The sequence below is a fragment of the Impatiens glandulifera genome, chromosome 8 (genome assembly GCF_907164915.1).
Source record: "Impatiens glandulifera chromosome 8, dImpGla2.1, whole genome shotgun sequence".
NCBI lineage: Eukaryota > Viridiplantae > Streptophyta > Magnoliopsida > Ericales > Balsaminaceae > Impatiens > Impatiens glandulifera.
In genome coordinates, this window is record NC_061869.1 from 25,984,497 (window position 1) to 26,006,795 (window position 22,299).

At 29.3% G+C, this 22,299-nt stretch overlaps 1 protein-coding gene across 1 annotated transcript; it reads right to left on the reverse strand.

The window, feature by feature from the left end:
- Nucleotides 1-6,152: 6,152 nt before the first annotated feature.
- LOC124913223 (agamous-like MADS-box protein AGL80) lies at nt 6,153-6,990 on the reverse strand. Its single transcript, XM_047453820.1, has 2 exons — nt 6,542-6,990; nt 6,153-6,384 (listed from the first exon to the last, which is right to left on the reverse strand). The coding sequence occupies exons 1-2, from the start codon at nt 6,988-6,990 to the stop codon at nt 6,153-6,155; spliced, it is 681 nt and encodes a 226-aa protein (XP_047309776.1).
- Between the last annotated feature and the right edge of the window lie 15,309 nt (nt 6,991-22,299).

A 22,299-nucleotide genomic window follows, 5' to 3' on the forward strand; every position in this document is an offset into this window, starting at 1 on the left:
GTTTATCAAATAGGCAGCAATATTTATAGCTTCTGCCCAGAAGGTTTTAGGCAGCCCTGCATGCAATCTCATGCTTCTAGCACGCTCGTTCAATGTTCGATTCATTCTTTCAGCTACTTCATTCTCTTGAGGCGTTCGGGGAACAGTCTTCACCATACTGATCCCATTCTCAGCACAATATTCTTTGAAATCTGAATTGATATATTCATCTCCGTTGTCCGATCTCAAGCACTTAACTTTCTGATTTGTTTCATTTTCATCCAAAGCCTTCCACTTCTTGAAAATATCAAATACTTCAGACTTGTACTTCATAAAGTAAACTCATACTTTTCTTGTTGAATCATCTATAAATGTCACGTAGTATTGTGATCCGCCAATAGAAGAAACGGGTGCAGGTCCCTACACATCAGTGTGTACCAACTCTAGCCTTTCTTTCTTGAGTTCATTCCCAATTTTTAAGAAACTCACCCGTTTCTGTTTTCCAAGAATGCAGGTTTCACATAACTAATGTTCAACAGACTTCAATTCTGGAATCTGCCCATTCTGCAAGTTGAAGTCGTGTATAACGTTCCAGTTTTGTGACCTCGAGCAACAACTATTGCTCCTTTAGTCACCTTCCACGCACCATTTCCACAACTGAAATTGTGACCTTCTTCATCAAGTTGTGTAATAGAGATCAAATTGCGCATTAAACTTGGAATGTACCTCACCTTATTAATTTTCCAAACAGAACCATTTGCCATCTTCAATTTGATGTCCCCCATGCCAACAATATCTAGTGGTTCACCATCTGCGAGATAAACTTTCCCAGAGTTTCCATCCACATAATTCTCCATTAATTCTTTATGGACAGTGGTGTGGAAAGACGCTCCAGAGTCCAAAACCCATGAATCTATCGGACTATCAACAGACAGAAGTAACACATCAGTGATAGATTCTGTAACAACGTTGACTACATCATTTTTATCATCCCCATTTTTCTTCGGTGCTTTGCAGTTCCTATTTAAATGACCTTGTTTACCACAATTCCAGCACTCAAATGTCCGCCCAGACTTGGACTGACTCCTCCTGCTCCTTGACATAGATCTGCTCTTACCTCGGTTGAAATTTCTATCATTACCTCTTCCCCTGTTTTCCACATTCAGAGTAGAACCTTTGGATGTTTCACCAGAATCAATTTTACAAACCTCTTCAGCAAGAATACGATCTCTATCTTCAACAAATTTCAGTTTAGCATTTCCAACTGAATTACTAATTGTTGCCCTCATAGGTTCCCAACTATTTGGTAGAGATGCTAACAAAATCAAGGCACTAACTTCATCCCCCAAATCAATCTCAACAGATAGCAATTAATTCACAATTGTATTGAATTCATTCAAATGAGTAGTGACAGAAGTACCTTCAACCATTCTTAAGTAAAAGAGTCTTTTCATTAAGTTTACATTGTTGTTAGCAGATGGTTTCTCATACATATCAGAAAGAGCTTTCATCAGACCCATGGTGGTCTTCTCCTTTGCTACATTGCGAGCAACCGTCTTGGCTAGCGTCAATCGAACAACTCCCAAAACATTTCTATCAAGGAGTTTCCATTCATCTTCATCCATCTTCTCTGGTTTCTCACTCAAAGGAACATGAAGCTTCTTTCAATAGAGATAATCTTCAATCTGCATTCTCCAGAAGACATAATCGGTGTCATCAAATCTTCCAATCCCATGTCCTATACTGTTCTCACTTGCCATCATTTTCAATGCTCAGATCTAACCTAGCTGTTCTAATACCAGTTGTTGGGATTTGTATCTCCCAAATCCGACCTGCTTGAAAACAATATGTAAAAACACAAGAAAGAAGAACACAAGAACACACAGATTTATAGTGGTTCACTCAAATTGAGCTACATCCACTTCAGCCACCACCAGATTTACTATGAAGAAGAAGAAGGAATACAGAGTTTTTGCCTCACACTATATCTCTCTAGAATTCTGTCTCCACAATGTAAACCCTTAATATTTACATATTTATAAGGTAAACATTCATGTAATAAAATTAAATAACTTTGGTCATGCCCAATCCCAAAACCAAAAAGAAAACTCAATAAACTCTAATTAACAGTGTAGAGTTTATTATAAGTGTAGGCTCCATAACTCAACAGTTTCATCCTCCATCTTCTTGTTAAACGTCACTGCCAACTTTTCAATCCTCCAAAACTGCATTAAAGACGTCATTTGGCAGATCAACTACATCTAAAATATCGAGTACTTCAAACAATCAACATTTGCATCTTCATTTGCCGCAACCCTTCCAATGTAATAAAAGGAAAAAATTATGGAGATGACAAGTATTGCACCTAATTAAATGATTAAGGTATTGTGGGTATGTGCTTAAACCCTTGTGACCACATTTTTATAAGAAGTGGATAAATCAGCCTCTCTAAGGTCCTGAGTTCGAGCCCGTCAGACTGTAAGTTTTGTGCTTGGTTAATGGTTAAGTGTGTTTGCGGGCTATGTGCTTAACCCGCGGGGATTAGTCGCACTACATATGAGAAGCGGAACCCAGCAATCTAAAAAAATAAAAAAACTTTCGAACAAGAAATTTCTGGGTCAGATTTCCGGACGAACCGTCCTTGTGGAACAAGATTTTGGCCGATTCGAAAAGTTTCCATATTGCAGAACGATCCATTCACTATTTCGCAGTCGAACATGTATTTAAAACCTTGCTTATTTCCATAATACTTAAAAACTATCTATTCTCATTCCTCAAAATCCTAATATCAAAATACCATCCAAATTTGTCACACATGGTTCTATCTTAAGATATTTTATATATACATTTAGTTGTTCAATTATATATATAGGATATTGTGAAACTTGACATTGACTTATATGCAACTTCAAATTAAGAATTCTATGGGTATTTCATATTTTATCTTTCTCAATTATTACCTAAAATTGAGGGAGTTTTTTGGAAATGATTTATAGTCATTTATTCAATAAAAATCCAAAGGAAAAAATGAATACAAGTGTTTAAATCAGGACAAAATCAGGCTTTTATCAACATCACAACAAGCTAAAAAAACATTACAACAAACAAGCTGCCATTTTTCTGAATTAAACATAATAGTAAGCATGAATACACAAACGAACAAAGAGCCATCTTCTTTTTCTTCATCTAGCCTTGTATGATTGAATTTTTAAAATGCAATGTTCCATCATTCACATCGATCCCAATTAGCCGATGTTATAGGAATCCTCCTCCATGTATATGCCGATGTTATAGGAAATCCTCCATGTATATAGATCCCAATAGCCCATGTTACAGGAATCCTCCTCCATGTAAGAATAAGTGCCAAAACTAATAAAATTAATTAATTCAAATGATTATTGATAAGATTTTGGAAATATTTAAAGTGATTCCTTTTGTGAATAATATTTTTAATTAAAATAAAACAGTTCTATAATTATATATAGATAGGAAAATATAATTAAACAATCTGTTCATATATTCTCCCATATTTGTTGAATTTTACAATAAATGTTCTTTATAGAAAATATGTATTATGGTTAATAAACATGATACTATGAACCACACATAGTCCTATTTCTATAAATTTAAATTGACTTTTTTTTTGATAAACTAAAAAAATGTACTTCAAATTAACAAAAACAGAGACAGATAGTAATCAAAGGTTACCAGTGTACTCGTAAGCCTCGTGAATCATGAAGGATGGGTACAGATATTATGAGCTAGTAGATCTTAATCACTTAGAAGCCAAAGACCCTATTCTAATAAAAATCCATTATGGCTAGTAACACGCTGTATATTCCATTGTTAACTACCTCTTTACTAACTTACAATCAAATAAACCGGCCAGAAAGTTGATATTTTTATTAATTTTTTGTATAAATCAATTTTCATTTATATTTTTAATAATTAATTTAAGTTATTTTCTTATTAATTAATTTTTTTGTGATATGATTATTTAAAATTATAATTATATTATATATGTTAAAATTATTGATATATATCTATATATATTTATTTATTTACATTATAGAATATATGTGTCACAAACATAAATATATAAATTATATAATTTAAAAAATATTATTACATTATGTTTCTCTTTAATTTATCTAAATATATTTTTTTATAGTATATTATATTATATAAATTAATGAGAATTCGTAGTAAGTTATAGGTGAATATATATATATATATATATATATATATATATATATATATATATTTAATTTAAGATGATTTATATACCTGAACAAATTAACTAATAAAAAGTTAAAATGAAATTTTGATTAATAAAAATATATAATATAATAAATTTAAATTTAATAATCAATGTATCAATTATACACCAAACACCCTAAAAATATTTAACAATTTGTTAAAATTAATATACTGATAAGAAAAATTAAATAAAGTTAATTTTTGGAACCGGCTAGAAAAACTAAGCAATTGTTAACTTTCATGTGCAGGAGCAGATCAAATCGTATGAACCGGCTGGAGCCTCATAAACCGGTTGCTGAAACACTTCAAAGAAATCAGTTCCAAGTGATCAAGTCAAAGATCAGAGGAACCGGTTTCTACTATCTCAAGAGACCGGCTAGCAAAGACAAAGTTCACATTCCATCCGGATCATATTATGTAAGAGGTAAAACTGGAAACTACAATTTACAGAAGTGACGTAGTATGACGAGATAGACGTGTCTCGAAGGAATAAAAGAAGATCAGATCCATCGGAAGCATGCGAGGAATGCAATGATGATTTACTGATCTGATGTTGACAACCGGAGGTGCATGCCTGACACGTGTTCGAATCTGCAAACCGGCAACGTCACATTTTCTTGAGGAATCCTTGCATGCTTGCCAAGTGTTGAGGAAGGTGAAACGTGCAAGTAACCTTCCTGCACCGGCATGATGATGATCAACCAATCCCACGGAGAGAGAAGAAAATGACCGTTGGGATCTCATCTACTATAAAAGGAAGATGAAGCGTCCTCATTTAATACGAATCACATCCTTCTGAGAAAAGCGATAATTTACAAAAATCTTAGAGAGATAAACTTTTACGATCTAAAATCGGTGTGTCATAAACCGGAAGCTTTCTGTGTTTTGTTGTGTTGTGTTATTGTATTACATCAAGAGTGAGTTGGTGTAACCGGCGAGTAGCGAGTTGGGCTCGACCGGCAGTATTGTTGTTGTAACTTTAAAAGTTAGTGGAGATCCTTCTCATAACCTAAGAAGAAGGGGTGACGTAGGAGGGTTTGCTCCGAACATCCATAAAAAATCTTGTCTCGTGTCATTTCTTTCGTTTCATTACTTACTCAATTAACCTAACCTCAAACCAAATTAATCGTACTCCGTAACCGGTCCCACTCATATCTCTAAAACTGACATCCTTCTAAAATCATCTACGTCGCATACGTTGTGCTTCAGAATGAAACAGATATTTCCGCCCTTGAACCCGGTTTCAAGAGTCGTTGACGTTTGTGTAGTGCTGAGAACGGTTATAGTCTCTAACCGGACTATCACCAAAAAGTGTTGTGTGTTGTAAGCGGCCACCCTTACTGAAACCGGAAATACCCCGGTCCTCCAAGGGCGTCCCCGATCCTAACATATACTTAACTTACATTTTTATGTTTTAAATGTTTTATATATTATAAAAAATGTTTAATTATAATGAAGTTAACCTTACAAAATAAAAAAATATTAATTATGATATTTTAAAATTATTAATCATTATTATAAATATAAAAAATTAAATTTATAAAATATAATAAATATTAGTAATAATATTTTAAATATTCGTAAAAATAAGTAACTGTACTATATTTAAAATAGTTTATAAATATTTATTATTTTTATTTATACTATTATTTTAGTTATTCATTTTTAAAATAAAAAACAAAATTTTATTCGTTATCAAAACAATTATATCATTTTTGAAGGTTAATTATTAAATAAAAGATATATAATAATAATAATAATAATAATAATAAAAAGTTATAAATTAAATATAATTTTTAATAGAGAGACTCAAGGCTAAAAAAAAAAGATAGAACAGAAAGAAAAAAAAAAAAAAAAAAAAAAAAAAAAAAAAAAAAGAAGAGAGAAACACGCATATTGAAGAAGACATTCCCTTAATGTGAAGATGGATCATGTGGCCTCATGTCTTCGTTATGATAGTGAGGAAATGGAGGAGGGTTGCTTGGGTATGGCATGCCATTCTGCGGGAAATCAGATGGAAGAGGCTGAAATTCCATGTTAGGATCATTGTATGGCATGTTATTTTGCTGGAAATCAGATGGTAGAGGTTGAACTTCCATGTTTGCAGGCTGAAATTCCAAGTTGGGAGGTTGGAAATTCATGTAACTGGTCTCAAATCCAGTGTTAGGATATTCAAACCCAGGTTATAAGGAGGCGGAAACTCCATGGTCCGTAAGAGGAATGTCATGTTGGGCGCCATGCAAGAGCCAAATCCCCCATGAGTTGGAGGATGAAAGAAGGAGGAGTCCATCATCCTGTTAACCTCATCATGTTCTGACTGATAACTCTAGCCAGCTCCTTGAAATCTTCTTCGGTATTCAGGCCTGACATAGCATGTTGTGGATTCATCCATGGATTGAAACAGATACGAGTCATCTCATTATGATGATTCTCTCTTTCCTGTCTTCTAGTTTTTTCTTGTATCTTTTGGAGCCTCTGCCTCGTAAAGGTCTCTTGATTGACCTTTCGTTTTCCTTGATCAACCTTCGGAAAACTCTGGTACTTTGTAATGAGTCTCCGTACTTCATCCATAGACGGCCAAACAACAGGTTGGGGATCAAGGTCACTATAGATGACGGTACAAGCTTCAACATCGCACAGAGTGGTGATTTCATCTAGTTGCTTCATAACACTAAGTTTTCTTTTCTCGTATGTGTTTCTTCTTGCACTATTATTGAGAATGTAAGTAAGGTTAACTTTCTTTCTAGTCATTGTGTTTCTACAAAGAAGAATTGAATAAGAAAACTTTTTTTTTCTGAATGTGGTGGGATTTGTTAATGAGTAGAACTCTCTATATATACAGATTTTTAGAAAAAAAAACTGGATGAAAATTAGTTTGAATGATACATTTTAATCAATATAGTGAATCAAAACTTTAGAAAAAAAATTTAGATTTTGTATTAATGGTGGTAAGATTTACCACCATAAAAACTAGTTTCCTATATTATAAATAATTGTAGATTAAATAAGTAATTATGTTATAAAATTAATTTTTTATTTAAAATATTTATTCTTTTGAATTATAAAGGTTAATAATCCACAATACAATATTTTATTTTAAAATATTTTAATCAAATATATTTTTATGGATTCCCTCACCATACACAAACATAATTATAGAAAAAAATTATTTTTCAATATCATTTAGCATTTAAAAGCAAATCTGTGTTTTATATTTTATATATATATATATATATATATATATATATATATATATATATATATATAAATGCATTTAAATTCTAAATAGATGTACTTTGAATGGATATTCCTTCAAAATGATTTATTTTTAAATTTGAATTCAAATTTGTTTATATGATTGAAGAATTATAGTATCACTTTATAACCATTATCATCAATGTTGATTACCAAAACTAATAAAAATAATTTAATTCAAATAATTAGTGATAAGATTGTTTAAATCTTGGAAAAGATTTACTACCATAAAAGTGATTCCTTTTACTTATAATATTTTAATTAAAATAAAATAGTGCTCTATAGATAAGGAAAATATGATGAAATAATCTTTCATATATTTTTCCATATTTGATTGAATTTAACAAATAAGTGTCCTTTTTTAGATAATTAATCAAAACATTGATATATTATAATATTTCCATTTAAAATATTACCTTGTCTAAACACATAAATATAGTTCTAACTTATTTATTTTTAATAAATAAAAATTATGTAAATAAACATGATAATTTGATAAGACCTTACATGTTTCTCATAAATTAATAAGTATGTTATCTAAAAAATAAAACTATTTCAAATAAACTATTTTACGTTAAAAAGTCACTCGATCTAACAAATTATTTTTCTTTTGATAATTAAAAAATGTACTTCAAAGTGAAGAAAAAAAATAATCCAAAGGTTAACCATGTACCTAAGTCCCCTTGAATCATGAAGGTAGTAGATCTTAAACAACCTTTTGTAGCCAAGACCTTATCTAATAAAAAAAAATTCAATTATAGCCATATAACTATTCTATATTCAATTAGCCAAATAAATATTTGTAACAATTAACCAAGTAACTCTCTTTTGTAGCCATGTAACAAGAAGCCCCTTTGTAACCCCTTAAAATCATACCTTTTTTTTTTTAGAATAAATAAGTCCTCTTATTGTAAATCAATCAACCCCTTTTCTAGCGAAAGACACTATGGAATGAAGAATCTATAACAGCCAAGCCCCCTTCAACACTCAATTAACCAAGTAACCTATTTGTAACATATTTACTAAATAACTCTTTTGAAGTTGTATCAAATTATTTCTTTTGTAGCCATGTAGCCAAGAAGAGCCTTTATATCCCCATAAACATGTATTCAACTAACATTTCTCAATTAACCCTCTTGTAACCAAATACCCTAAGTAATTAATAATCCATTATATATATATATATATATATTCAAGTAACCCTTCTATAGTCAATTAAAGAAGTAACTATTTGTAACAATTTACTAAGTAACACCCTTATAATTGTATCCAATTACTTATTTTTCAGCCATGTAGAAAAGAAGAGCCTTTCTATCCCAAAAACATGTACTAAACTAATATTTCTTAATTAACCCTCTTGTAGCCAAAGACCCTAAGTAATCAATAATCCATTATATATATTCAAGTAACCCTTCTATATTCAATTGAACAAGTAACTATTTGTAACAATTGACCAAGAAAGACCTTAAAATTATATCCAATAATCTTTTTGTAGCATGATTACAAAAAGCCCTCTAACAGTACCAATCAAAAACAATACAAAAACAATAAAGAGATTCGGCCAAAATTAATTAGCAAAACGGTCACATCTTAATGAATCAACATGAAATGAAATGATAACTGATTTAAAAGAAAGCAATGTTATGGGTCTCTTACCCTGAACACAAACTGAATCCAACCACCACATAAACATATATATAAAATACAAAAGTTACCTCTTGGATGCCAAGATTACTGGGTGCCCCAAATCAGCGGAGCACTGGATGCTAGGACCCATGGAAACAAATGAATTTTCATGACTCCATAATTCTTTTCCGCATTGTGGAACCATATTGGTACGGTCGAACATGAAAAGATTGATCGACTCTCGCTGTAGATAAGTAGGCAAAAGAGGCGGTGAAGAAACCCTAGGGAAATCCCTCTAATATATATATATATATATATATGTAAACACTTAACCAAATCTCCTCCAAAATCAAAAGTTACGTCGCGCACTCTCGTTGGTTAATGTCACCGTGTGACGTAAACGATCATTTTTTATTTATTATTTATTTTTTCTATATAATTAAATTTAAAAAAATAAGTTTTTAAGACCCTTCGTAACCCGTAACAGTATAATATCCAATAATTACGCGTCTACTATTGCTCTCCAAAATAGTCTAATATTAACATATTTTAATCTTACATGCATGACAAAATCAACTAAAGTTATGGCTCTGTTTTTATCTATCTAAATTTCCCAAAGATTATATGAGCACATAATCTATACATATACCAAGTTAACTTTTTCTGTCAGATAAATATTGACACATAATATGCGTCGGTAAGTTAAGGAATTTGTATAATTTTTTCAAAAAAAAAAATTAAGTTATGGCTAATATATAGTTTTTTTTTATGAATTATACATTTTGATTAATAAACGTTTTTTAATAAAACATCAAATAACTTTTTTATTTTCATTTAGGTTCATTAACTTAATTATTTTAAATAAGTGGTCTTACTATTTTTGTCTCACCATTTCTCTTATTTGCAAAGTTATTCGGGTCATCAACTCGGTGTTTTGCAATTCAAGTCCAATCGGTCTGAACATAAGTGAAGATGGCCCATATACATCGGGACTAGAAGTTTCACTCCATCCGCGCTAAATAGCCAGTGAGATGATTGGCGCAGAAAAAATGCACGTAATTGTGAATGGCTGCCAAAATAAAGATAAAGGAACATGGGTTTCATCGAAGCAAAATTCATTTTATTCCCAATTGCAGGCTCAATAACCTAATTGCAGTATCAAAGTGTCCAGCTGAAGCAAATGAGTGATTTTTGTGTCCAGATTTAGATTTAGCTCACAGGCATTCCAAGGGAGGGGGAAACAAAAACCGAGCTAGTGCTAATTGAAGCCTTTAGAGTTTCGCTCTCGGGAATTCCCAAATCTTAAAGGTCCCATCCTCCAAAACTGCATGAAAAATGTCATTTTCGGAAAACCATCTAAATCATCGCAATTTATTTGATTTATACTCTAATAGTTCATAGTCAATGACTTCTTAAGAGGTACCCTACTATTATTAGACTTCTTAAAGGTATTCTACTACTTTTATTAATCAGTTAAAAGAGCATTATATGCTAATTTATTTTATTATTTATTTTGGTTTGTGTAGACAATATTCAATTATGTTTAAAAAAAATTATTGAACAGTAGTGTTAAGTTTGATTTTCTTAGTCATTGTTCATCTATATGGTATGCATTGAATATTATTTATTTATTAGTAACATAAATTAAAGTATTTCAAGTTGTTTATAGGTTGTGGGATGAGTAAGACAAATCTTTCTTACAAGTTGGGAGCTCATGACTCGTCCGAAATGATAGAATAACACTCCCTAAAAGTCAAAATTGACCAAAATCAACTTGAAAACCATAAATAAACTCAGTTTAGTTAGTTAATCATGATTACAAAATCGTACAATTTTTTTTAGTTTGTCAAACAAAATATATATTATATAATGATCATAGGGGGAGCGAAAGTTTTTGCAGCAAATGTGTAGCGATGTGGAGGGTGAGTATGCATGATGACTAAGTATAATTTTAAACGTTCTATCTCCTATTCATTAATAATTTCTCTCTCTTATATTTTTTTCTCTCTTCAATCTCTATTAATAATTTATTTTAAATATTAACAAAGACAATAATATATCAAATAAAAAAGAAAAAATTTATATTTTCAAATATATATTATATTTGATAAATATATATTTAAGAGAATAAAAAATTAAATATAATTATTTTTAATTTTTTAAAATTAATTATTTCTCCATTATTTTTTAATTTTTTCTATATTTTAATTTCTTATAAAATATATTATAAATTCAATGCTAAATTCCAAGGTAAGGATATTAATCATTTCTCTTAAGTGTTATTTCTCTCTTTTCTCTCCTTAAAAATTACTTTCTTTTCATAGAATTATTAGAAACTCAATCAACTATTTAAGCTCAATTAAAGAATATTGAGATTTTTAAGGAGAGAAATAAATTTAAGAGTTTTAAAAAAAAAAATCAATCCTTAAGTAAAATGATTAATAATTTTTGTTTTTATTATTATTAATATATATTATGAAATTGATAGATATAGAATTAATTAATTGAATTAAAAAATATTTTTTTTATTCTCTTGTATATATTTTTTAATTAACATAATTAATTATTATTTATTTTAATTTGAGTCATTTTTATTATTAAAAATAAAATTTATGTTTTTTAATAAATAAAAGAAAACAAATTATTGAGAGAAAAAAATAATTAAAATGCATTTATAATGATATGTATAATAATTTAAAAAAAAGAATATTTATAATAATAAAAATTGAAGAAATAAATTATTAGGTGTTTTTTAATAATAAAAAATTAATTTTTTTTTAAAGAATCCGTCTTATTGAAGAGAGAAAATGTAAGTAATGAAAAGAGAGAATATTATTAATAAATACTAAAGAGAAAAATAAATAAATACTGAGTCAGCATGTCTAATCAGTAGACCACTTCGTTCGCTGCCCATTCGTTACAAATTTTTCGCTCCCCTATCATTACTCTATATATATATAAACTTGATTATTTTGTTAGAATTGTATATATATTATTTTTTTTCAGCATTTTTTTTAATAAATTTTTATATTCAGATTAAATTGAATTAAAAAGAAATGGTAGAAAAAAAAAATATTTTTAATAAAAATAAGCTTTTAGCGACGTTATTTTAAACCAGTGGCCAAATCTTTAGCCATGGTAATGTATTATGTGGCAAAATAGTTACGGGAGCTATAGTGTCGGAATGGCGACAGGACCAAACACTGTCGCCAGTGATCTTTAGCGACAGGAAACGAGTATTAGAGACGATATGCACGTCTTTATTTCCCAATTTAATTCTAGTGAGTGTTAATGTTCCTTTTGCAATCATAATTGATCACCCTTAAGAAACCTATTTATTATATTTCGAAAATTCAAAATAAATATTTCAATGAAATGATAATGTTATCAATCAAATACAAACTTAAAATGAATATGATATAGATATCAATGAAACAAAACAAAGGACCATGACAAGAAACAACCTTAAGACACAACAACTAGCAACCTTAATCAAAATAAATAAACTCGACAACTAAAAAACTTAGAGAAAAAAATGAAAGAAATATACATATAGGAGACTGCATCATTAAAGTTTTCTTTTAATGTAAAGAGGGGGCCATATGGGCCTATGTTGGAGTTATCGAAGTAAGGAAGGGCGGGTTGGTTGCTTGGGTATGAAATTCCTATGTTATGATGCATGTAGGCAATGTCATTTCCCGGGAAAATTGTGGACAATTGGCAGGAGAAGGATTTGTCATGTTCGAAGACAGAAAGGCCATTTTAGGAGAAGGATATGTCATGTTGGGCTTGATGGAAAAGTGGACACTCTATGATTGAAACCTTTCATGATTTGGACTGCTCAAAACAAATTGTTAGCCATTACTCCTCCGACCTCAAAGATTGAAACCTCTCATGATTTGGAGGAATGAATTTGTGATGGCTCAAAACAAGATGTTTGTTATCAGTACCACCATTTATTTCGCCTCCTAGAGGAGGATATGTGAAAGAGGAGTCCCTGTACCATGTCTCCATCATCCTCTCAACCTCCATCAAATTCTGGTTGGTAACTCTAATTAGTTGATCCATCATGCATTGAAACATGATCTGGCTCATTTCCTTATGATTGTTTTTCTTTTTCTTAAGGTCTTTTCGTTTACCTTACTTTTACTTGATTTACCTTAAAAAAACTCTTGAATTTCGTGATAAGTCTCCTTGCTTCATCTATTGATGGCTAGAAGAGTTGGGGACTATAGATGACAATACATGTCTCAATGCCACAAAGAGTAGTGATTCTTCTAATTTTTCAAAACATTGACATTTCTCTTTTTGAATGTAGTTTTTTTATCACGGTATCATTAAGAATGCAAGTAAGCTTTCCTTTCTTTTGATTGTAGTTTTTTATGCTTAATATGGAAGTTGGTACATAAGTATAATGGTGTCATTCAAGTATTACATTCATAAGAGACTACATTTAATATTTCTTCATTTTTTTATCTTAATTCAACTCTAGGTTATCAACTAACACTAGTAAAACATTGTTTATTAAGGAGGGAAAAAACCGTCGGAGAAAGGCCACATGCCTTCGGTGAAAGAATTCTCCGAGAGCGATTAATGCTTTCGCAGCGTCTCGGTGGTAAAGTTGTCGGTGAAAAAAAGGTATTTGCGAGTGCATATTAAGTTCTCGGAGATACATTATAACCTAGATCAATGAACGACTCTCGATAATCTCGATAATGACTTTTAATTGTTACTAAGAGCGTTAGCGCTGCTCTCGGAAATGATATTAAAATATTAACTAGAGCCTTTATGATGCTTCCTCCACAACCCTACAATCAGTCATTTGATGTCTCAAACAAAGAACAATATTTCTTCTAATTAACCAGTTGAAGAAGAAGTCATCCTACAATACCATATCATCGTTAAACATACAATTTTAACATGAAGATTTCAGTTCATAAAACACACATGATAATTATATATATATGGATTTTAGTTGAAGGCTATTGTTGATTCAAATGATACTAGTTCTGAATTCTCAATTCTCATATCTCTATTATAGAATAAAGTTATATAAAAAATATATAGATATTGGTGAGAATGAAACTGATTTACTTACCCGTGAGATGATGTGAAATCTAGGGCGGCATCCACGCAGTTGTAAATATCAGAGAATCGTCTAGTTTTTAAAGGTATTGACTTTATAGCTTTTTTCTGTAACCCAAAAATTTCTTGAACTAGAGGGACATGAACCCGTACAAGTTTACAAGCCAAATACCAACCTAAGAATAAAACTACACACCAGAATCAAATAGATAGATCGATTATGTACAATGAATAGTAAAAGAAGAATTACCTAGAAGGATTAGTGAAAAAACAAATGAGATGGCACATCTATGGGCGGAATCAGATCTGATTCACAGATCTGTGAATCAGATATGTGGACGAAGGACGGACGGAATTAGATCTGTGGGCGGAGGACGAGCAAATATGTGGGCGGAGGACGGGCAGAATCAGATCTGTGGGGCGAGGGACGAGCAGAGGACGAACCAAATCGAAGAAAGGGAGTGGGAGAGGAAGAAGAAAGAAATAAGAAATGGAGCGAGAGAGAAAGAAGAAAGAAAGAAGAAAAGATGAAGAAAGGAATCGTCTCGGGATAAATTAAAACTATTTCACCAAGGTCGTAACTGGGGGCCCTCATAAATAATAAGTATCTGCGAGGGAGAAGCGTTGATGTCGGTGGTTTTAAGAAATATCAGCGAGGGAGGAGAGTTGCTCTTAGTGAAATAAATATTTCTGAGAGCATTCAATCGCTTTCGGTGAGAGTCCTTGGTAATTATACATTTTCTACTAGTGAAAAAATAAGGTCCGGTTCCGTTTTAGTTATTTTAATAACCAAAACCAAAAAATATCATTTTACTCTCACTCTCATTTATCACATCACACAATCTATTAATTAAAATACTAAAAATATCATTTAAGTCTTTTAATCAAAAATATTTCAAAATTCAAAATAACATTACTAATCATTATCTTTCTAAAAGATTATTTATAAACTAAAACTACAAAGAGAGAAAGAGCCTCATCTCATTACTTATCTGATGCAATGATCCTAGCATTCTCATTACTTCTCTGATGCCAATGATCCTAGGAAAAAAAAGTTCAGAACGGGAATAAGATGAATTTGGACCGACTTTTCTCGCATCTCTTCCGGGTCGGGCATAAAGCACCCTTATGCAATACTCCAAGTCTCAAAGTCTAAGATTCCCAAGTTGGGTTTCATAGAATTGCAGAGTTAAATATATAAGGATGTTAAAATAGAAGATTAATAGGTTGGTTAAAAAAATATATAACAATGGTATATATAAAAGGGTTACTGGGCTAAATTGATTTTTGATTAGACAGGGTCTTTGGCTTCTAAAGTTGATTAATATCTACTAGCACACAAGATCTACCACCTTCAACCCCTCTTCTAGTTTAGAGGCAACAAAAGGTGGATATTTACGGTTTACCTAAGGTCTTGGGTTTGAACATGTCAAACGTAATTTATGTACTTTAAATGATTATGTATGTTTGCGGTCTATGTGCTTAACTTGTAGGGAATAGTCGCATTCTAAATGATAAATGGAACCCAACGTTCTAAAAATAAAAAAAATTTACCAGCCTTGAGGTGCTTAGTTAATCTTTTGATTATTGAAGTACATTTTTTAGTTATCAAAATAATAAAAAATCTCTATAGATAAGAGAAATAGAATGAAATAATATTATATATATATATAGTCTTCCATATTTGGTTGAATTTGAAAAATAAGAATCTTCTATAGATAATTAATCAAAATATTCAAAAATTCTAGAAATATTGCCTTGTGTAAACACATGAATATAGTTTTAAACTTGTTTATTTTTAATAAATAAAAATTATATTAATAAATTTGATACTCTTTATTCATTTCTCATATATCAACAAATACTTATTTTAAAATATGACAATTTTTTTATTTAAAATATATTTTTTTACGGAAAACAGTCACTCAAACACTTATTAAAAACATAATTTTTATTAATGAAAAATGAGGAAGTGCGGTACATAATATCATGTTTATTAACATAATTTTCTTTAGTTAAAAATAAATAAGTTTGAAACTATATTTATGTGTTTACATAAAGCAATATTTTTTTTTATAGAAATAGTAAAATATATGAATTGTTTGATAATTATTTATAAAAAAAACTATTATTTGTAAAATTCAACAAATATGAGAGAATATATGAAAGATTGTTTCATTCTATTTTTCTTATCTAAATACTGCGTTAAAAATAAGATTGCTATATAGATGAGGAAAATAGAATGAAATAAACTTTTATATATCCTTTCATATTTGGTTGGATTTGAAAAATATATAAGAATTTTTATAGTTAATTAATCAAAACATTAATAAATTCTATAATGTTTTTATAGAAATATTGCCTTGTGTAAACACATAAATAAAGTTTTAAACTTATTTATTTTTAATAAATAAAAATTATATTAATTAACTTGATACTCTTTATTTATTTTATATCAACAAGTACTTATTTAAAAAATAATAATTTTTATTTAAAATATATTTTTTTGTACGGCAAATAGTCACCCAAACACTTATTAAAAACATAATTTTTATTTATGAGAAATGAGTAAGTGCGGTTCATAATATCATGTTTATTAACATAATTTTAAACGTGTTCAAAGGAATAATTTCTATAGAAATAGTAAAACATATGAATGGTTTGATTAATTATCTATAAAACAAACTCTTATTAGAAAAATTCAACAAATATGAGAAAATGTATGAAAGATTTTTTCATTATACTTTCCTTATCTATATACTGCGAAAGATTGTTTAAAAAAAGAATTACTCCATAGATAAGGAAAATAGAATAAAACAATCTTCTATATAGTCTTCCATATTTGGTTGAATTTGAAAAATAAGAATTTTTTTTATAGATAGTTAATCAAAACATTTATAAATTCTATAATATTTCTTTAGAAAATATTGCCTTGTGTGAACACATGACTACAGTTTTAAAATTATTTATTTTTAATAAATTAAAATTATATTAATAAACATGATATTCGTCTTTATTCATTTCACATATATAACTAAGAATCTTTTTTAAAAATGATATTTTATATTTAAAATAAAATTTTGTATTTAAAAGTCATTCGAAACACAACTTTATTTTCTTGATAATTAAAAAATGTATTTAAAAGTGAAAAAAAACAAATAGAAAGTAATCTAAAGGTTAACCAAGCACCTCAAGGCCCACTAATCATGAAGGTGGTAGATTTTAACCACCAAAGACTCTATCTCTTAAAACAAATCCATTATAGCCAATTAACCCTTCTATATTCAAGTAACCAAGTCAATCATTTATAAACAAATTGACCAACTAACTCTCTTTTTTTTGTATCCAATTAGCCCATTTGTAGCCACGACGATAAGAAATCCCTTTGTAACCCCTTAAGCCTATACCTTTTTTTAGAAAAGCTAAGTCCTGTTTTTGTAACTCAATTAACCCTTTTGTAGCCATAGCCCTTATGTTATCAAGAATCTATAATAGCCAAGCAACCCTTTCATATTCAATTAATCAAGTAACTCTTTTGAAGTTGTATTCAATTATTATTTTTGTATCCAAGTAGACAAGAAGACCCTTTCTATTCCCTTAAACATGCACTCAACTACCATTACTCAATTAACCCTTCTGTAGCCAAAGATCCTAGGTAATCAATAATCCATTATATATAGTCAAGTAATCCTTTTATATTCATTTAACCATTAACTATTTGTAACAATTGACCAAGTGAAAACTTTGTAATTATATCCAATTATCCTTTTTTTTTTAGCATGATGACAAAAATCCCTCTAATAGTACCAATAAAAAAAACAGATTCTCCCAAAATTAATTAGCAAAACTGTCCTCATCTTAATGAATTAAGATGAAGTGGTAACTAATTAATTTCAAATAAGCCAATGTTAAAGGAGGTCTCTCTTACCCTGAACACCAAACTGAATCCAACCACCACATAAACATATATATAAAGTACGAAAGTTACCTCTCCCATGCCAAGATCAACTTCGGTGCCCCAATCAGCAGAGCCCTGGATCTAGGACCCATGGAAACGGATGAATTTTCTTTGACTCCATATTTCTTCTCCGCTTTGTGGAACGATAGTCCAACATAAGAATATTGTTTGACTTCGTTGTAGATCAGTAGGCGAAAGAGGCGGCGAAGAAACCCTAGGCCAATTGCCTCTAATATATTAATATTAAAATATATATATATATATATATATATATATATATATATATACATGTATATAGGTATATATATATATATACATGTATATAGGTATATATATATATATATACATGTATATATATATATATATATATATATATATATATATATATATATATATATATATATATATATATATATATATATATATATATATATATATATATATATATATATATATATATATATATATATATATATACGCAAACACTTAACCAAATTTTCTTCTCCAAAACAAAAGGATTGTGTGGCGCACTCTCTTGTTGGTTAATGTTGCATGTGTGACGTAGACGGTCCTCTTTCTATTATTATTATATTTTATATATAGTTAAATTTGAAAAAGAAATCCCTCGACCATCCATATAATGTTCATAATTACGCGACTAATATGACTTGTATTACCGTGCTCTCTAAAATTAGTGTAATATTAACCCATTTTAACCTTATAACACAATAATATAATAAAAATGAAAAAGAATATATATATACATTCATAACAAAATCAAAAACATTTAAAACATTCTTCAAGTGTTGGCTTTGTTTTTTATTCCTATCAAAATTGCCAAAAGAGTATATGAGCAAATACACTACACCAAGTTGCGCTTTCCCGGCACATAAATACTATGCATAATATGCGTCGGTAATCCTAATATATAGCCCTTTTAATGAATTATACATTTCTATTAATCAACGTTTTTTTAATAAACCATCACACTTTTCTTGTTTTCTTTTAGGTCCATTAACTATTTTTTTTAAATTAGTAGTTTCACTATTTTTCTATCACCATTTCTCGGACGAAAATTCATTATTCCCAATTGTCGGCTCAACAACCTCACTGCAGTATCAAAGTGTCAAGTTTGTCACGGGTTGAAACTCGGACAACGAATATTTCCTTGTCCCGCACAGTACTAGTCTAGAATGCCACAATACTAGTTAGTCAGCCTATTTTTGAGATGCAAGAAGATAGATCACTTCGAGAGAGAAAAAACTTGGAGAATATCTTGTTTATTACAAGTGTGAGGTACAAATATATGAGGTGACCAAGACCTGTTTATATACAAGAGATCTTAAGAGTAGATAGTTAGTAGATCTCCTAAAGGTATGTTTGGATCAGTAGAATTAGAATTGGAATTGGAATTGGCATTGGAATCCAATTCCAATTCAATGAAAATTGACATTGAATTACAATTCAATTTTTATGTTTGGGAAAATTATAAAATTGTAATTCAATCCCAATTTCTATGTTTGTAAAATAGAATATAATAAAAATAATTATGCAAATAATATAAATTTAATTTAATTCTCTTTTATTAATCCAATATAAACTAACCATCTTCCATTTTAATATATTCTCATGATTTTTAATACGTTGATTTCCATTACAGTCGAACACTTTTTTAACATGTTTAATACGTTTTTGACATGCTTAACACGTTTGAACGTGTTTAACACGTTCAACACGTTTTTTACACGTTTAACACGTTTTTGACACGTTTAAACACACTTTTCATAGCATTGTAATCAGATAATTCATTTACGTTTTTAACTTTTTAGATTTTATTTAGAATGTTACGACTTCAAAATTATTCTAGGCCTGTCTAGAATGATCTCTTAAATTTGTGGTTTTTTTCTCGTTTTTGGGAATTTTTAATGAAATAACGCTAAATCGTTTTTCCACAAAAAAACACGCTTTTGACATGTTTAACACATTTTAACACTTAAAATACATTTTCACACGTTTAACATGGTTTTCACATTTTTGGCACGTCTAATACATTTTTGATATTTTTAATACGTTTAACATATTTTCACATGTTTTAACAAGTTTGGCATGTTTTTCACATGTTTGACACGTTTAACACGTGTTATACATGTTTAACATGTTTAACATGTTTTTCACGTTTTTAGCGCGTTTAACACGTGTAACATGTTTTTCACGTTTAACATGTTTTTGGCATGATTAACACATTTTTCACATATTTTATATATTTTTGGCACGTTTAACACATTTTTAACATGTTTTGGCACGTTTAACAAGTTTTGACTAGTTTAACACATTTTTAACATGTTTTGGCACGTTTAACATGTTTTGACTAGTTTAACACATTTTTGGCATGCTTAACATATTTTTAGCACATTAAACACGTTTTGGCACGTTTAGCACATTTTTTTCACGTTTAACACGTTTTTGACATTTTAACATATTTAACACGTTTTTGCACGTTTAACACATTTTTGACATTTTAACACGTTTAACACGTTTTGACACATTTAATACATTTTTGGCACATTTAACACATTTGACAACTTTTAATATGTTTTTGGCACGTTTAACACATTTTTGACACATTTAACACGTTTTGGCACGTTTTACATGTTTTGACATGTTTAACGACACATTTAACACGCTTTGGAACCTTAGACACATTTTGGCATGTTTAATACGTTTTTGACATGTTTAACACGTTTTGACCCGTTTAATATACTTGTGAAACATTTAAAATTTTTGGTCCATTTAATTTATTTTTTCTCTGTCTAATATGTCTTTGACATTATTATACATTTTTTGATTCGTTTAAAATAATTTTGATTTTTTGATATTATTTTAATATTTTAATTACTAAATTAGTTGAAGAAATAAAATGTGAGATTAATATGAATTATTTAAATAATATTTAAATCATTTATACTAAATAAAGTCTTGAATATGGTAAACCTTATTAATTTTTAAAAATAAATTAACTCATAAAACGGACCAAAAATATTAAATGTGTCACAAGTGTGTTAAACATGCCAAAACGTATTAAACATGTCAAATGTGGTAAATGTGCCAAAATTTATCAAATATGCCAAAATGTGTTAAACATGCCAAAACGTGTTAAACGTGCCAAAAACATGAAAAACGTGTTAAATAGGTCAAAAACGTGTTAAACATGTAAAAACGTATTAAATGTGCTAAAACTTGAAAAATGTTAAACGTGTTAAACGTGGAAAAAACATGAGAAACATGTTTAATGTGTGAAAAATGTGTTAAATGTGTCAAAAACGTGAAAATGTGTTAAACGTGTCAAATATGTGCGTGCCAAAATGTGAAACGTATTAAGCATGTTAAAAATATGTTAAACGTGTCAAAAACGTAAAAACATGTACAAAAATGTGTAAAACATGTCAAAAAAGTGAAAACGTGTAAATACGTGTTAAAGTGTTCAATATGTAAAAAACATTTTAATCGTCCCAAAAACGTGAAAACATGTTAAACATGTTAAAAATGTGAAAAACATGTGTTAAACATTTCAAAAACGTGTTAAACGTATCAAAAGCGTGATAATTACTCAACTAAAAAAATATCGATTCAATATTTTAAAATCCTAAATTCCAAAAAAAATATTATCGATTGAAAACTTTAATCGTGTTTTAAATAATAAAAAAATAAATTATTTTGTTAAAAAAATATTTAAAAAAATTGGAATTACAATTCCGACCTAAAACGATTGGGATTGAGAACTTTAAAATTACACAATATTCAATTCCATTAGAATTCTAATTACAATTCCAATTCCAATTCCAATTCTTAATATTAAAGTGTCTACAAACATAAAAATTGGAATTGGACCCTCCAATTTCGATTCTAATATCAATTACAGGGTTACCAAACACACTTAGAGAATTCTAGAGAGTTATCATATCTACATACTTTAGTAACTCCTAGAGAATTCTAGAGAGTTCCATGACCTTAACTACATCAAGAAACTTTTAGAGAATTCTAGAGAGTCCCATAAAAGGGAAAAGACTACAAAACCTAGAAAATTCTAAAACTTTCTAGAGAATGTACTTTGTGGGCTTGACATCTTCAACACATTT

Bases quoted from the DNA above. Each gene is read 5' to 3' on its own strand.
- LOC124913223 (XM_047453820.1), bottom strand. From the start codon at position 6,990: ATGACTAGAAAGAAAGTTAACCTTACTTACATTCTCAATAATAGTGCA. The intron at 6,385-6,541 runs GTTAACAGGATG...ATTTGAGACCAG, and splicing joins ATCAGTCAGAACATGATGAG to TTACATGAATTTCCAACCTC.